This window comes from Neopelma chrysocephalum, unplaced genomic scaffold (genome assembly GCF_003984885.1).
Source record: "Neopelma chrysocephalum unplaced genomic scaffold, ASM398488v2 Primary Assembly neopelma1_80b, whole genome shotgun sequence".
In the NCBI taxonomy this organism is placed as follows: domain Eukaryota; kingdom Metazoa; phylum Chordata; class Aves; order Passeriformes; family Pipridae; genus Neopelma; species Neopelma chrysocephalum.
In genome coordinates, this window is record NW_020897742.1 from 6,481,595 (window position 1) to 6,495,241 (window position 13,647).

General features: G+C 36.0%; 1 protein-coding gene across 1 annotated transcript in view; it reads right to left on the reverse strand.

The window, feature by feature from the left end:
* Nucleotides 1-531: 531 nt before the first annotated feature.
* The window catches only part of TAF1B (TATA-box binding protein associated factor, RNA polymerase I subunit B), a 47,593-nt gene continuing 34,477 nt past the window's right edge, over nucleotides 532-13,647 (reverse strand). The window contains exons 9-15 of the mRNA XM_027690153.1: nucleotides 12,703-12,850; nucleotides 10,473-10,650; nucleotides 10,119-10,165; nucleotides 7,310-7,400; nucleotides 6,801-6,871; nucleotides 4,830-5,055; nucleotides 532-1,144 (exon numbers count right to left, since the gene is read on the reverse strand). Of these exons, the coding sequence (XP_027545954.1) occupies nucleotides 952-1,144; nucleotides 4,830-5,055; nucleotides 6,801-6,871; nucleotides 7,310-7,400; nucleotides 10,119-10,165; nucleotides 10,473-10,650; nucleotides 12,703-12,850 (954 nt within the window). The 3' untranslated portion in view covers nucleotides 532-951. The remainder of the gene's footprint in view (nucleotides 1,145-4,829; nucleotides 5,056-6,800; nucleotides 6,872-7,309; nucleotides 7,401-10,118; nucleotides 10,166-10,472; nucleotides 10,651-12,702; nucleotides 12,851-13,647) is intronic.

The window sequence follows — 13,647 nt, forward strand, 5'->3', positions numbered from 1 at the left end:
TACAACATCTCAGTTCAACATATGTATATGTTATGGTGTCTTTCATGTAGTGGCAGCACCCAACTTCATTTACACGTCATCTGGGACAGTGTAAAAACACGGTGCATAAATAAGACTGAGCATAAGAAACTGGTAGAATGGCCAAGGCACAATCTGCTGAAGATGCTGGGCTTTAAAGCAGTCAGAAGTTGTTCAAGGCTATGACAGCAGCCTTGCAAAAGAAGAACAATAGGAGGACTTGGCAGTTACCATTACACAAGAAATAGGATGGGATTTTATACCAGATATAAAAGTACCTACAAAATCTGTGATGCCTGAAGTGGAACATGGACCTGAAAGGTGCTAACTTGAACAAGAGGCTCAGCTATAAGAAGACACTGGGAGATATACAGGATGCAAGGAAATGTAGAAAACTGTGCCAGAGTTGTTCTAGAACAGACTGTTTAGAAATAATGACTAAAAAGTAATGTGAAAGCATCAAACAACTGCTTCTTTTATTTGTTAACATAGTATTTAAAAACAAAACAAAAATTATTTTCTAGAAATATATTTAATGTCATACAACAGTAGGTAAAAAAATAGATATTTTAATGGCAAAATCTCACAATAATTAGATGCTAACATGCTGTCCAGTATACTCCAAGTATGTACAACTTATGCCCCAAAAAATGGTTATTTCACAGCTTTCTGTTCACTCTGATGCAAAGTAATTAAATAAATGGTGATTAACAGTTTCCTTGGCAGTTTCCTTTCCCAGCTGGATAACCATGACTTAAATTATAGATAAAATGACATTAAAACTAAAGTACAGTGGTAGATCTCAGCACTACTATCTTAACAAAAAATTTCCATGCCGACAAAATAATCTGTATAAGTTTAGATGTAATACCATGGTTTGGGATCCAGCTAACTAATTTACATGGGTTTAATACTGGGAGTTTTAGGCCACTTTTACTTCCTTAGGACTGTGTTGTATTTTAGCTTTTTATAGAGCTTTTTATTAAAAAGTTTGTGTTCTATCATACACACCTCGTCATGGATATAAGAGGGCTGAATCCTCAGAAGAAAGGAAAATAACCTTAATACAAAATGGTAACTCTGGGGAAAGTCCACTTCTCTGTAATGAGCCAGATGACCACACAGTCTGAAAAGAAATGGGGGGGGGAAGGAAAAAAAGCCCTAAATTACAAGTGCATGTAGTTAGTATTTAGCTGCATTTATATATTTAATTGTAATTAGAGGCAAACTCTACATTTTACCAACAGCATAAATCATGACTGTAGTTTACAATGTCAATTCTGTGAACTGATCCACTCCTGCAAAACCTTGAAGTAGAGGACTGGACCAAGACATGTTCAGAGCTGGTGCAAAGTAAGAAGGAAAAGCCTGCATAGCTTCTCACATTATGAATCATAATCTTACTCAACTAGGAAAAGAATATGTTCTTTGCCTTTCAGGACTAAATGGAACCACTGTTTGTTCTGTCAGCTTTTAGCAAATGTAGCAAAGTATGAAAATGGCTACCTCACCCTATTTTTAAAATTTCTAAGACTGTCCAATTCAGACACCTCAGGCTCTTTACTCTGTTCTTTGCGTACTCTCTCCGTAGGGTTCCCCTCTCATCTTCCTAACACTATGTCATGGGATAATAACACATTCATTTGTTGTCCTTTGTGTGCTAAATACAAATTACCTGCCTAGAAACAAGAGAGAAAAGTTAAGTCAATGGAGTAACACAGGAAATATTGAAGCAAACATTGACCAGCTCAACAGAGAGTAATTAGTGCTGGAGCAGCCTTCTGCTTAATTACTTTGCAGCTTTCGTGGTGAAAATGTTAATGAAAATGATGAAGTGATTTTATTGATGAAGTATAAAATAAAAATAGCAGACTGGACCTGCTGGTAACAACTGTCAGACTGAACAAAAGATGGCACAGAGGATAAACTGCAAAGATAGCTCTGTAAACATTAAGTTCAGCAGCTTAGGTCAGAAAAATACCCTCTTCTGAATAAGCCTCAAAATTGTTTTTAATAAAAGTGGTAAGTTTAAAATACTATAAAATCTAGCTGCTTCAATTTTGGAAAAAAAATACTACACACTGATATGGGGATTCAGGTGCTATTCACCATGTAAACCCTATGCATCTCCTAACTTACTGGGTATTGCCTTGGGATGTGAACAAGCACAGTTTAAAATTTTCCCTGTCTCTGATTCAGAGCAGCTGTCTTAAATATTCACCAGAACAAGGACTGGGATCTGTCTGTCCCAATTTACAGGTAAGTGTGCTAATTACTAGACTATAGAGCCATTTGCTCACTCCCTCTGGCCCAGTAAACATTTACATTTTACCTCAAACTGGAGGAACAGACAGACCCGTCCCGAGTGCCACAGAAGCCACACTTCAAGGAGTAGAGTCTTTGTTTAAAGCCTCCCGAAGTCTGGAAGATTGGAAATCTGAAACAAGGTCTCCCACACTGTATATCCCATTCTCTGCCCTACCTTATACCCCCCCAAAAGCATTACAACATTTTTCACACATTGTAATACCTCATCACATATAGAGTCATAGAATAATTTAGGTTGGAAAAGACTGTTACGATTATTGAGTACAATTCCTGTCACTTAAAGACTTCCACAGAAAAACAGTTTAGAATCCAGTTTAAAATGGAAATAGATAAAAGAAATAAAATTAAAATAAAATAAAATGTAAAAGCATTTCAGTAACCATTTGACTGATCTCAGCTTTGCTGACACTGTAATCACACTTTAGTCCTAGGATTAAACCATTTCAGTAGTCCCAGTTAGGCCATGCTGATTTTTGGGGAAAGAGAATTCCTAAGTTTGTTTTTAGTTCTATTATACATACACACACTTGCATAGGATAAACCCTTATATCTGAGGGAGTAGATGTTGTTTTCCAATGTTAAGTAAGTGTCAGATGTATAATTAACTACTTGCATTGCAAATGATATAATGGGAAATTTAACTGGGAAGAATTTAAATTCAAATCTTGTTTTATGAAGGCTATGACAGTTTGCCATTAACATTTTCATATATTACATATGAAAATGTAGGCTTAAAAACAGACTTTGCATGCAAGATAATTCACACAAACATACACCAAAATATCCACTCATTCAATGCGTACATAAGATTTACTCAAATCTGTGGTAAAAGGATTATTACCTATACTCCCTTAAAAAAAAAAAAGGTTCTTATTCATACAAAAGAATGAATCTATATAACTAAAGCTCTTGTAATGTAACACTGTGCTTGCATTATTCCAACCCATTTCTGTCATGGTGGATATGTGAAAAGTAACGTGAAAAGGAAAATAAAGATAAGGAAATAAATCCACAGAAAGACAGAAGAAGTGCATTCATGTAAAAACTACTTATTTTAAAGGGGAATATCTAATACTTGAAAAATCCAGAACATATCACTAAGACTGTGTTGAGGCTATTGTTCTCTGAAGAATACCATTTAGAAGTATATACAGATAAAGATTTAAGATGTTATTCAATAGACTAATGAAATCTCATTTTACATGAATGTAACCCAACCTCTTTTCCAAAAAAATCCCCTCCAATTGCACACATGAGAAATTCAGGAGACTTCAAGCCATCTACAGAGTTCATCTTTTTCCCTGATAATCACCAGTACATTCCTCTTCTGGATTAGGGTTTCATGATACTACCAATGGCAGAACCAAAGTCCATGATCCAGAAGCCATATGTACTTTACCCAGGGATCTTATGAGAAACACTATTTTAGATATTTCCTATTCCTTGGAGTAAATACTGCCAAAGTCCTACAATCATTCAGCAGAGCTTTTGATGTCTGTCTCTGGCCATTGTCAGCACCCTTCAAGTAGAAAACTCACCAATTTTTGCTGAATGTGAAGTGAGAAGGTATTAAAGAAAGAGTGAGATGTTTGACACAAATCAGGCAGATACTTAAATATCCATATAACTTAGTACAAGACTGGATTAGCTGGACTATCATTCTCCTTGCTATTTAGGTCCTCTGAAGAAAATAATTTTACTAACAAATAGCATGACTGTTTTGATATACACTTAATTGAAAGAAAAATTTTCCTTTCACTTGTAAAGGCAGGATTTGGGAACAGTTCTCTAGTAAAAACAGACATTAAACTTCCTCAATAGCACAAAATATTTTCTTTTCTCACGTTTTGTCTTTTTCACTTTTCCAGTAAATGAAGTGTCTTCTTTTACTTTTCTGCATGCAAATAATACAACTGATGATTGCTGATACACTTAGATGAAATAGTGGCAAAGATCTTTTCACTTATAATTATTTTTTAAAAATATGTTCTGGAGGCATTAATTGCCTGCCTATTTGAACTCCTGTTAATTTTAACTTTGACTTTGATTAAGTACAGCACAAAAGTTGTATAGTGACTTAGAAAATCAATTTCCTATGCTTTTTTGGAAGCTGGGGACAGAGGAATGGAACCATTTTCCCATTCTTTGGAGAGCTGTGGCACAATTTTTTTTCTAAAATACTATGGAGAAGTGAAGTGAGTTAATCTAGCTGCTACTCTTGCCATGTGACTCTAGTTGTTGATTTTGTCTCATCTCCTCTCTTCTCAAAATCTCACTTTGATCACTCCTCATGTTACAATTTGTCTACTCACAGTCCAAGACTATCCATTCCACACATGCCCCTTCCTACAAATGATTGGAACTATATGTGAATACATAGCTGTGTACACACCCTGCATTTGTCATTTGTAAAAAAATATATACAGGACTTTACTTTCAGGAGAACTTTCCAAAATATATTTTACAAAAATGTGAATACTTACTTCTCATTACACAGTTTAACTGTACACAGCCAATAGTCAGGGTTCATGGCTGTAAGTAAACCACATTTTTCTTGCAAAATTCCCTCCAGGCTATGCCCATGAAAACAACTCCCATCTGTGTTTTCTTCAGACCACCTTAACTGAAAACTTGAAGGATTTGGCTTTTCAGCACGTCGCACCGAACCAGACAGCTTGCCAAACTGATTTTGTAAATTCACAACCATTTCTGTACAAACAGAAAGAAAAAAAACCAAGGCAAAAGTATTAAGTATCAGAATACTGTTTAGAGTTGATTAATACAGGAAGAAAATGGGGTATCTGTGGGGTTTTTTATTTCTTTTTTTTCTTTAAACCTCTGTGAGAAATACTGAGAAATCCTGTAAGTCTCTGTGTTCTCTCTGCCACTCTATCTAAAATTCAAGTCTTTACATGTTTTAGTGAAAAGATTTTGAAAAATAATTCAAAATGCCATGTCTTTCATACCTAATGATATTAGTAGTGGGGCACTCCTACTGGGATTTTTATGCTGATAGAAAGCACATTCATACACACATAGATTCAAGGTTAAGCTTTTCAGAGTGCAAATTTCAACTGGGAAAAAGATCCAAGAAAAAAGCCCATTCTCCTTTGCCCACTGAATCAATGACAAACTTCCCTAAGTTACTGAGAAGGGCAAGAAGGTATCATGGATAGATCAGCACACACAGTATGACTGCCTAAGCCTGGTTTCCTAGGATAAAAAGAAGGTTAAAAACCATTGTTGTTGGAGCTTTGACTTCTTTTCGTGACCTGGGAAGTTTATCTTTCAAGTGGATGCTAAAATCTATGATCAAAACCAAAGGTTAAGGAAGGTTTCTGAAAACCTGTATCTAGAATGTAAGTGTTCTTACATGTTCTTACTCTTTGTCTCTGCTACTGTACATTTGTTTTAAGATGAATCTTGTCTGTTACAATGGCATTATGTGATATTCCTGATCACAGCAGCAGTGTGCTGTGGTGCTGTGGTCTTCTTCTAGCTCCATGAGGAATCTCTTTTATTATAAATGCAGGAATTAAAGGGCAACTGAGCAATGATCAGCTTGAAATAAATTAATCTAAACATGCTTTTCCATGGAAAATGAATTGACTGCAGGATCACCCTTACTGAATTTTGAAGAGTAAGAACATAAAAAAACCCTCACTGTATTCTTGAAAGAGAAATCCAACATGAGTAATTCAAACCAAATGGGATTATACGACTTGTTTAGAAGTCCCTGAAACTGGAAGAGCATATAAAGGGAAAAATACCGCTTACCACACTTGACATCTCTCTCCAAATACCTGCTGCTTTCTAGATAATACTAAATGTAGAATGAAGAACTTCAGAACTAATTTGGTTGAATAAAATTCTAGTTTTACATATTTCCACAGAAAAGTGGGTTTTTGTTGTTTTGTTTCTTTGCTTTTATGTCAATGTAAACCCCAGTAATTTCTTATAAGTACTGCTAGAGTTACTAAAATACAGTAGCTGTAGCTGCATTCCACCATGTGCAGCTGGCTACTTAAGTAAAGCTTTCCTTGCTTTCTGCAGAAGATTTCAAGAAAGAGTGGGAGAGAAGAGGGACACGCAAAGTCTACCAAAGGACATACTGGGATATTCAAAGGATATGGAAGCTATGGAAGTCCAACAACAATTCACAAGGAACACAGTGACATAAAGGCAGCTGACAAACCAGTGAGGATGGGGACAGAGTACTCATTCCCAGATGTGGTTCAGTGGGAAGACTGGCAAAGGCAGTTTCAGTTATGTGTGTTTGAAAAATTCCAGCCACGGGTTGTAAAACAGTACTACATTAATTGTACCCGGAGATGAAAGAGAGGAGAGAAAGTATTTTACGATGTAAATGTTATCAGTCAGGCCTGCAGATTTCCTATGATGGGAAAAATCTGAGCAGATTTTTGCATTGCTGGGAAGAAGCAAAGTTTACTCACGTCTTCTCTTTAGAACTCTAGATTTATTCTTGACTGAATAAAACAGTGGTTTTTCACATCTCCACAGGTACCTACCAGTAAGAGACATAAGAGTTGTTAAGAAAAAGAAAGCTAGAGCAAACAAATGAAAGAATAATAATTTCTTACAAATACTGCTAGAGTTTTAAATTCAAACCAAAATAATCTAATGCTTAGTGCTTTTAAAATCCATTCTCCTCCAACAGACCCAGAAAGTCTTTTTCAGAGTAGGCAAACCAAGGCATGTAAGCCTAGATGTACTATAATCAGTTAATTGTTCAGCTGTACAAGCTATATGTCACAGAAAGTGAGCATTTAATTAATAAGCTTGATAAGCATTATGAGTGTAAATAAAAAATTAAGATAGGGACTTAATCATACTATTCAGTCAAGCTTGGTGGAGCAAATTTCTAACCCTTTTAATTTCTGTGATGATCAGGATTTCACGTAAAACTGTCTACTTGAAGAAAAAATGCTTTAAAACCTCTTACTTGGCTCTTTCTTCATCCAATTTCTTTTGCTCCACATCCAAGGAATGTTTTACCACTTCGTACCACTTCTTGAACTCAAAATACAGACCACCTGAATGAAACAGACACATTTTAGGTTGGGAAGAAATGAAAGAAATGTGCAGTACACAGAAGGTGGTTTCCGCACAGTTAGACCCTGCATCTTCTACCTGTATACAAACCTATCCCGAATGCGATGTGCTTAAAGAAAATATACTTGACCTACTAATTCTATAAGAAAGAGAAATGCAGAAATGGAGTGAAAGAATAGCATGTCATAAGAAGTGCAAAGAAGCCCCTTAGCTTAGACTTCATAGATTTAGAACAAATTAAACCTTTTCCCTCTTTTCTGGGAAAGTTAAGCTGAGCAACTACCTCCTCTCTACCAAATGAACTAGTGCTCCACTGTGTGAAGTACCTTCACCTGTTTGAAAGCTGAATTCAAGGGATTAATGAAACTATAACTCAAGCCTAGGTTTAAACAAATAAGACCTAAAGAAGCTCAGATGTAAAATTTCACACAATTTCATCAGCTCATCACTGTCTATACTACTACCCATGAAACTGTACAGGGTTGGAAGGATAAACCAGACAATGGTCTTCACTTTGTATCAGCCTCCCATGCTTTTGAGCACAGGAACTTCACTCATTGCTATGTGAACAAATACTAACCAGCATATGCAAAAGCATGAAAGTATATGACATGTACCACAATCTTTATCATTGATCCTCCAAAGAGGCACAAAACTGAAGCAGACCAACTGGGTAGAGGAAGGATAAGAATTCCAAACAGAAATAAGGTATATATTTATATATTTAAAATACAATCAACTCTTCTTCCCCGTGGGTGGATTATCTGCATTGTGAATTAACCAGGCTTTGCATTTCCCCATCACCCCAGCTGCACTGCATACAATGCTTGCATCATGCTTAGCTGTGCCAGCCAGCTATCTGAACTGCTCTGAAGGTGAATATACTGCTCTTTCAATCGAACTTACATACGTTTTGTATTATTGGCAGTTTTGCTATTTGTGTTATCCTGCCACAGGATACAAATACAGATGGGCTCAAAAAGCAACAGACACATAGAGGGAAGAAAGACCCTACAGTAGTTCTTGAAATTCAAAGGTGTGAATACACGTTCTTTTAACAACTCCTTAAACCCAGAGGTTTAAGTAAATACTCCTAAACTGCTGGGAGAGCAGTTTGGGGGGTGGTAGAAATTTGTATTAAACTTCATATGAAATATTAAGCATCTGTCACACACAAAACCATTGTCAGACACATGATGCTACACTGTAATAACCATTTACCTGTCCAGTACTGCCAGTCTGATGTTCATGTAGCTGAGCTGAATGGAAAATACACAGCTCTGTGACACACACTTACATATACATGTATCAATCACATTTTATTTGAACATAAACTGTATTGTGTATGTGTGCAGTTCATAGAACACACACACTAGGTAACTACAAGTATCTATTGTACTACTTCCAGTGTGTCTTGAAGAATTGTAGGAGCTGAAATACTACTTTTTAAGGACTAGAGAAAGGATAGTTAACAACCGGGAATGGAGTCAACATAAACTGAATCTTTAAAACTCAGTGTTAACCATTATTCATTTCAGCACTCTAACTTTGGGAAAATGCCAGAGGCAGTTTTGAGCTCTGGCACTAATCATTGCTCTAACAGAAATTCTCACATCAGCTCCTATGCGCAGCTGCTCACCATCACCCCAACATTTAAAGGACAGGGACAACATAACAGAGCATATGGATCAATTTGCACCAGCAGATTTTAAAGTAAAAAAGTGGGCAAAGAATGAGCTGTTAATTCCCAAGGGCAATGAGACTTGTTAATAAGGGAGAAACCCCATTAAGACATTAATGGCTTTGAGCCTCAGCTTGTAAAGCAGCTGCACGACTCTCACTCTTGTCACTATCATGTACTTTGAATTTTCAAGGGAAATAAAAAGGAAAAAAAGAATCCACAATAAGTTGGTGTATCCACTTGAAAATTACCAGTTTTAGTTAACAGTGATGACTGTTCCTAGTTACAGCACTAATTGTGCTCACACATGGCTAGCACCAATTCTATTATTGACTTAAGTTTTAAAAAATAGCAGAAGGGTCAAAATGGACCCAAAACTGGATGGAAGACTTAATAGATAAACCACTGTAACACATCTTGGATCTTATCTTCAACTGTGAGCTGGATGAGGCCATGGAACATCTTCCTGAAGATTTCTAATCTTTGATTTGGTCTTTCTGCCCTCAAAGAACCATGTTCACACCATTATCTTCTCTATCTTAATTGCTGCTAGCTTTTCCACACTCTCTCAAGATTATTTGGACTAAGAAACTAGATTATATCTGAAATATGTTACACACTAAGACATTTTATTTAACAAGACTAAACAAGTTTGGATTTTATCATAAATGTGGTTTGATGCCCCTAGTATTTGCCATTTACGATCAAAGTGCATTCCCTCTTTATGTGTATCCATTCATCTTCACCCAGCAAGCACAAAATTCTAAAACAAGAGGCAAACATGCACAAGCAGAAGCAGAGAGGTACCAAGCAAAATGTGTACCTAACTCCCCTATCCAACACAATAAGAATTTATGTGAGCAAAATCTACTCTTTTCTCTGAATAAAGATTTGCCCTAAAAGAATAAATGACAAAACCACATTTTAATGATCAATAAGACAAGTCTTTTTAAGCTTGATTACAAAGTTGTTTCACTTACTAAATCACAACATTGCTTCTACTAGAATATTTATATACCTTCTTTGTTATTTTTATTTCTTTCTTCAGCAAAGTCTGAAAGTAACCTGAAAAAAAAAAATAAAAAATCAGGCTGTTTTGTAGATCTAAATACTGCACTTTTTACATGAAGTTCAAATACAACTGACAAAAATGACACCCTAATTTTATTCCAAGTTTCAGATTCAAACCAATGATTTTTAAAAATAAGTAATATTTCATGTCTAAAATGCTTTCAGGTGTACATTTTAACCTACTGAACTGAACTGAAATTCCAATACTATAAATTTAATTCTAAAGAGGGAATGATCCAAAAAACAATCATTTGCACTATTTGAAATTTGGGCTTTGCTACAGATTTGCCTTTACACTTACCATTCATAGTGATCATCTAATAAAAACAGTAATTTGAGCACAACTACAATAACTGCTGCAGCAAGAATATCATATTTCACTTTTCTTGTTGACTTATTTCCAGGCACAAGAGTCAGGAAATCCACTTCTCCAATACCAATTTTTTTCACCACTCGACAAGTCCAATTATGCAATTCATCTGATTAATATAAATAAAAACATAAAAGGAGTAGGTTAAGACAAGCTAAAAATATTTTTACAGTGCAAATACGTTGGTCATTTGAGGAAAACAATATTTAGATATTTTAGGACCATCTGACAGCCATTTTTTTCAGGCTGAGTATTTTTAAAAATACTCAGCAACCTTCACTGCGCTTCCATGGAAAACACTTATGACATTATACATTCACATGGAGAAAAAAAGAATCACATATTTAATAGTGTTTTGATGTTACTCGAATGATGTTGTGAGATCATCCTGAATATTCTTCTGGGAAAGCCTACCACAAATCCACATAAATATAGTTTCAAAAAAAACCCCCAAAAGCCAAAAACTCATCACAAGCTTTCTTCCTGCATCTTCTTGAACACCCATGGGAGGACAGATTCAGCACTGCATAGAAGAGGAACAGGGGCTAGTTTTAAAGCAGCTGTTTGGGTATGAATAGCAGGTGGATCATGGCAGGGCAGCATTTGCTGCTCCCCTGACAAAACCTGACAGGTTAGACCCGGCTTTACCCCGCACAGCCCCATCGCACCCTCACACCCGCTAGCGCAGGTTGTGCCAATAAGATACAACTGCAGCTCCACAAGCAACAGTGTATCTATATAGTCTCTTATTACTCTGCTTATTTTTCACAGATACAAATCCCCCAAATTTCTCACCTTTCCTGTTCAGCAAGAAATACAGGAGCTGATTACATCACCAACAGATTCCACAAAGGTTAGCAATGTATGACTAAGTATAACCTTAATCCAGCTATACTTACAGTCTCTTGCTGCTTACAAACAGGTCAGTAGGAACTTTTTTTTAAACCTATCGTACATAACAGTAAAAGTTAACCAAAGTCTGGAAATTATATCTTCTTATAAATACTGGCAGTATATTTTATTTCAGATACTTTAAATGGCCTCTTCATTAGTACTTAAGTGTCCTAAGGAACACTGCCAATTCATTGCTTATTTTTTTGGGGCAGTTGTTAGACAACAGTAGCAGTCCTTTTTCAATTCTTAAAAGATGTTTCTACATGACAAAAAGCATAGTTGCAAGGAAAAAGTAAAGGACATTATATTCTTCTTCTAAAGCAATTTTCAAAGAGTACTGTAATAAATCTGAAAATGACAATTTTCTAGCCTTGAAAAATAAGGTGACCCTCTATAGGATCATAATACTGGTGTAAAACTATGAAATCAGAATTTCTGTTGCGGAATTTTAGCCCTAAATCTGTTGGTTATCTTATTTTCATTCAACTGTGAGTAAACAGAAAACCCAAGTACCTTTATTCAATGTAACTAATTGCAAAATAAGACACTAACCCCCTACCCTATTCCCAAATTGTTGGAATACTTTGAGGAAAAAAAATTAATTTACAGGCCGTTTGTCTGTATAACTCATCTTCAGTGACAGTGGTATTTGACAGAAAGTATGGTAACCCAACAGATAGTTCACACACTAGGACATATTGGTCTTTCTTTGACAATTCAATATTCAAGACTTAAAGAGTCAATACTTTAACAACATACAGTTTTTGAACTAAATCATAAATACAGTGAAACAGCAGCTGATCTGTCACACAGTGTCAATATTAAAATTAATGCTAATATGCAATATTATATAATATACAACATATTCTATATTAGAGAATATACAGTCATTATTATACATGAGAACTCAAGAGTTAAGCAATCAGGTCCCAACTTCATGAATCAGTTAGCTAAAGTTAATAAATCACATGAATTCAACTAGTGCCTCTTAGTTCACATGGATACTGAAAGATTTGAGATGAAGTATCCACTCCACAACTTAGAGAGCCAACACCAGAGTGCCCTTGCATATCTGGGCCTATAATACATACTCTAAATGTTTGATGAAGGTGCTTTCTATAGAAAAAATATCTTTCAGTTCAAGCTTAAATGGGAATAAATTAGGAGGAAAAGAGCAGCACTTTTCAAGTAGTAACTCAAGCCTTTTTGCCAGAGTGTAATAAACCACAGAAAAGTTTTATTAGTACAGGCTAGGGAAAATATTTACCAGGTAAATTAGCTTCCATCAAGTACTTGATGCACAACATGTCTGGATGAAGAAAGCAGCTGTCTGTTATATCCGGAAAACGAGGCAGGTCTAAAAACGCCGCAAGCTCAAGCATTTTGTTGTATACTTCTTCATATACAGGCCATGACTGAAAGACACCATTAGAAGGTGTTACTCATTTGCTCTATTACCATATTTGTTAATGATTTGAAATTAGTTATTAATGTTAAATTCTGTATTGTTTAATACAGGATTATTTATACAGACTCTTTTAGCACTCTATGACTAAACATACGTGCAAGAACGGAGCCAGACTGCAGTACTGCAAAGAGAGACGTGCTAGTTTCAAATCCCATGAAATATAAAGGAACAAATAGAAAGTTGTTTCAGACCTGCAACCAACACTCTACCTTTTTTGTAAAGTGATCAGTATGTCTCCAGATGCTCCAAAACCAAAAGAGCTTTGGAAAAAAAAACATTACAAGTGCAATTGATGATGAACTGTCTAAAGAGCTAAGAGATCAGAAAACCACAAAAGGTAGAGGTTGGCAGGGACTGCATAAAACCACCAGGCCCAAGTCACTGCTTGGGTCACCTAGAGTGGACTGCCCAACCCCATGTCAAGTTGGATTTAAATATTTCCATAGATGGCAGCTTCACAACACCTGTGGGAAATCTGCTCCAGTGTTTCTGTTTCACCAATCCCTATGTACAAAAGAAAAAAGGTTTTGTTTTCCCTCACACTTAAATGGAATTTCTTGCATTTCAATTTGTGCCCATTTCCTCTCATCCTGTCACTGGATACCATTAAGGAGGATCTGGGTTTCCTCCTTTGTACCCTCCTGCAGATATTACATCACACTCGCCCTGAGTATTCTCCAGCTCCAGGATGAACAATCGCAGCTCTCTCAGCCTACCCTCATTTGTCAGATGCTCCACTCCATC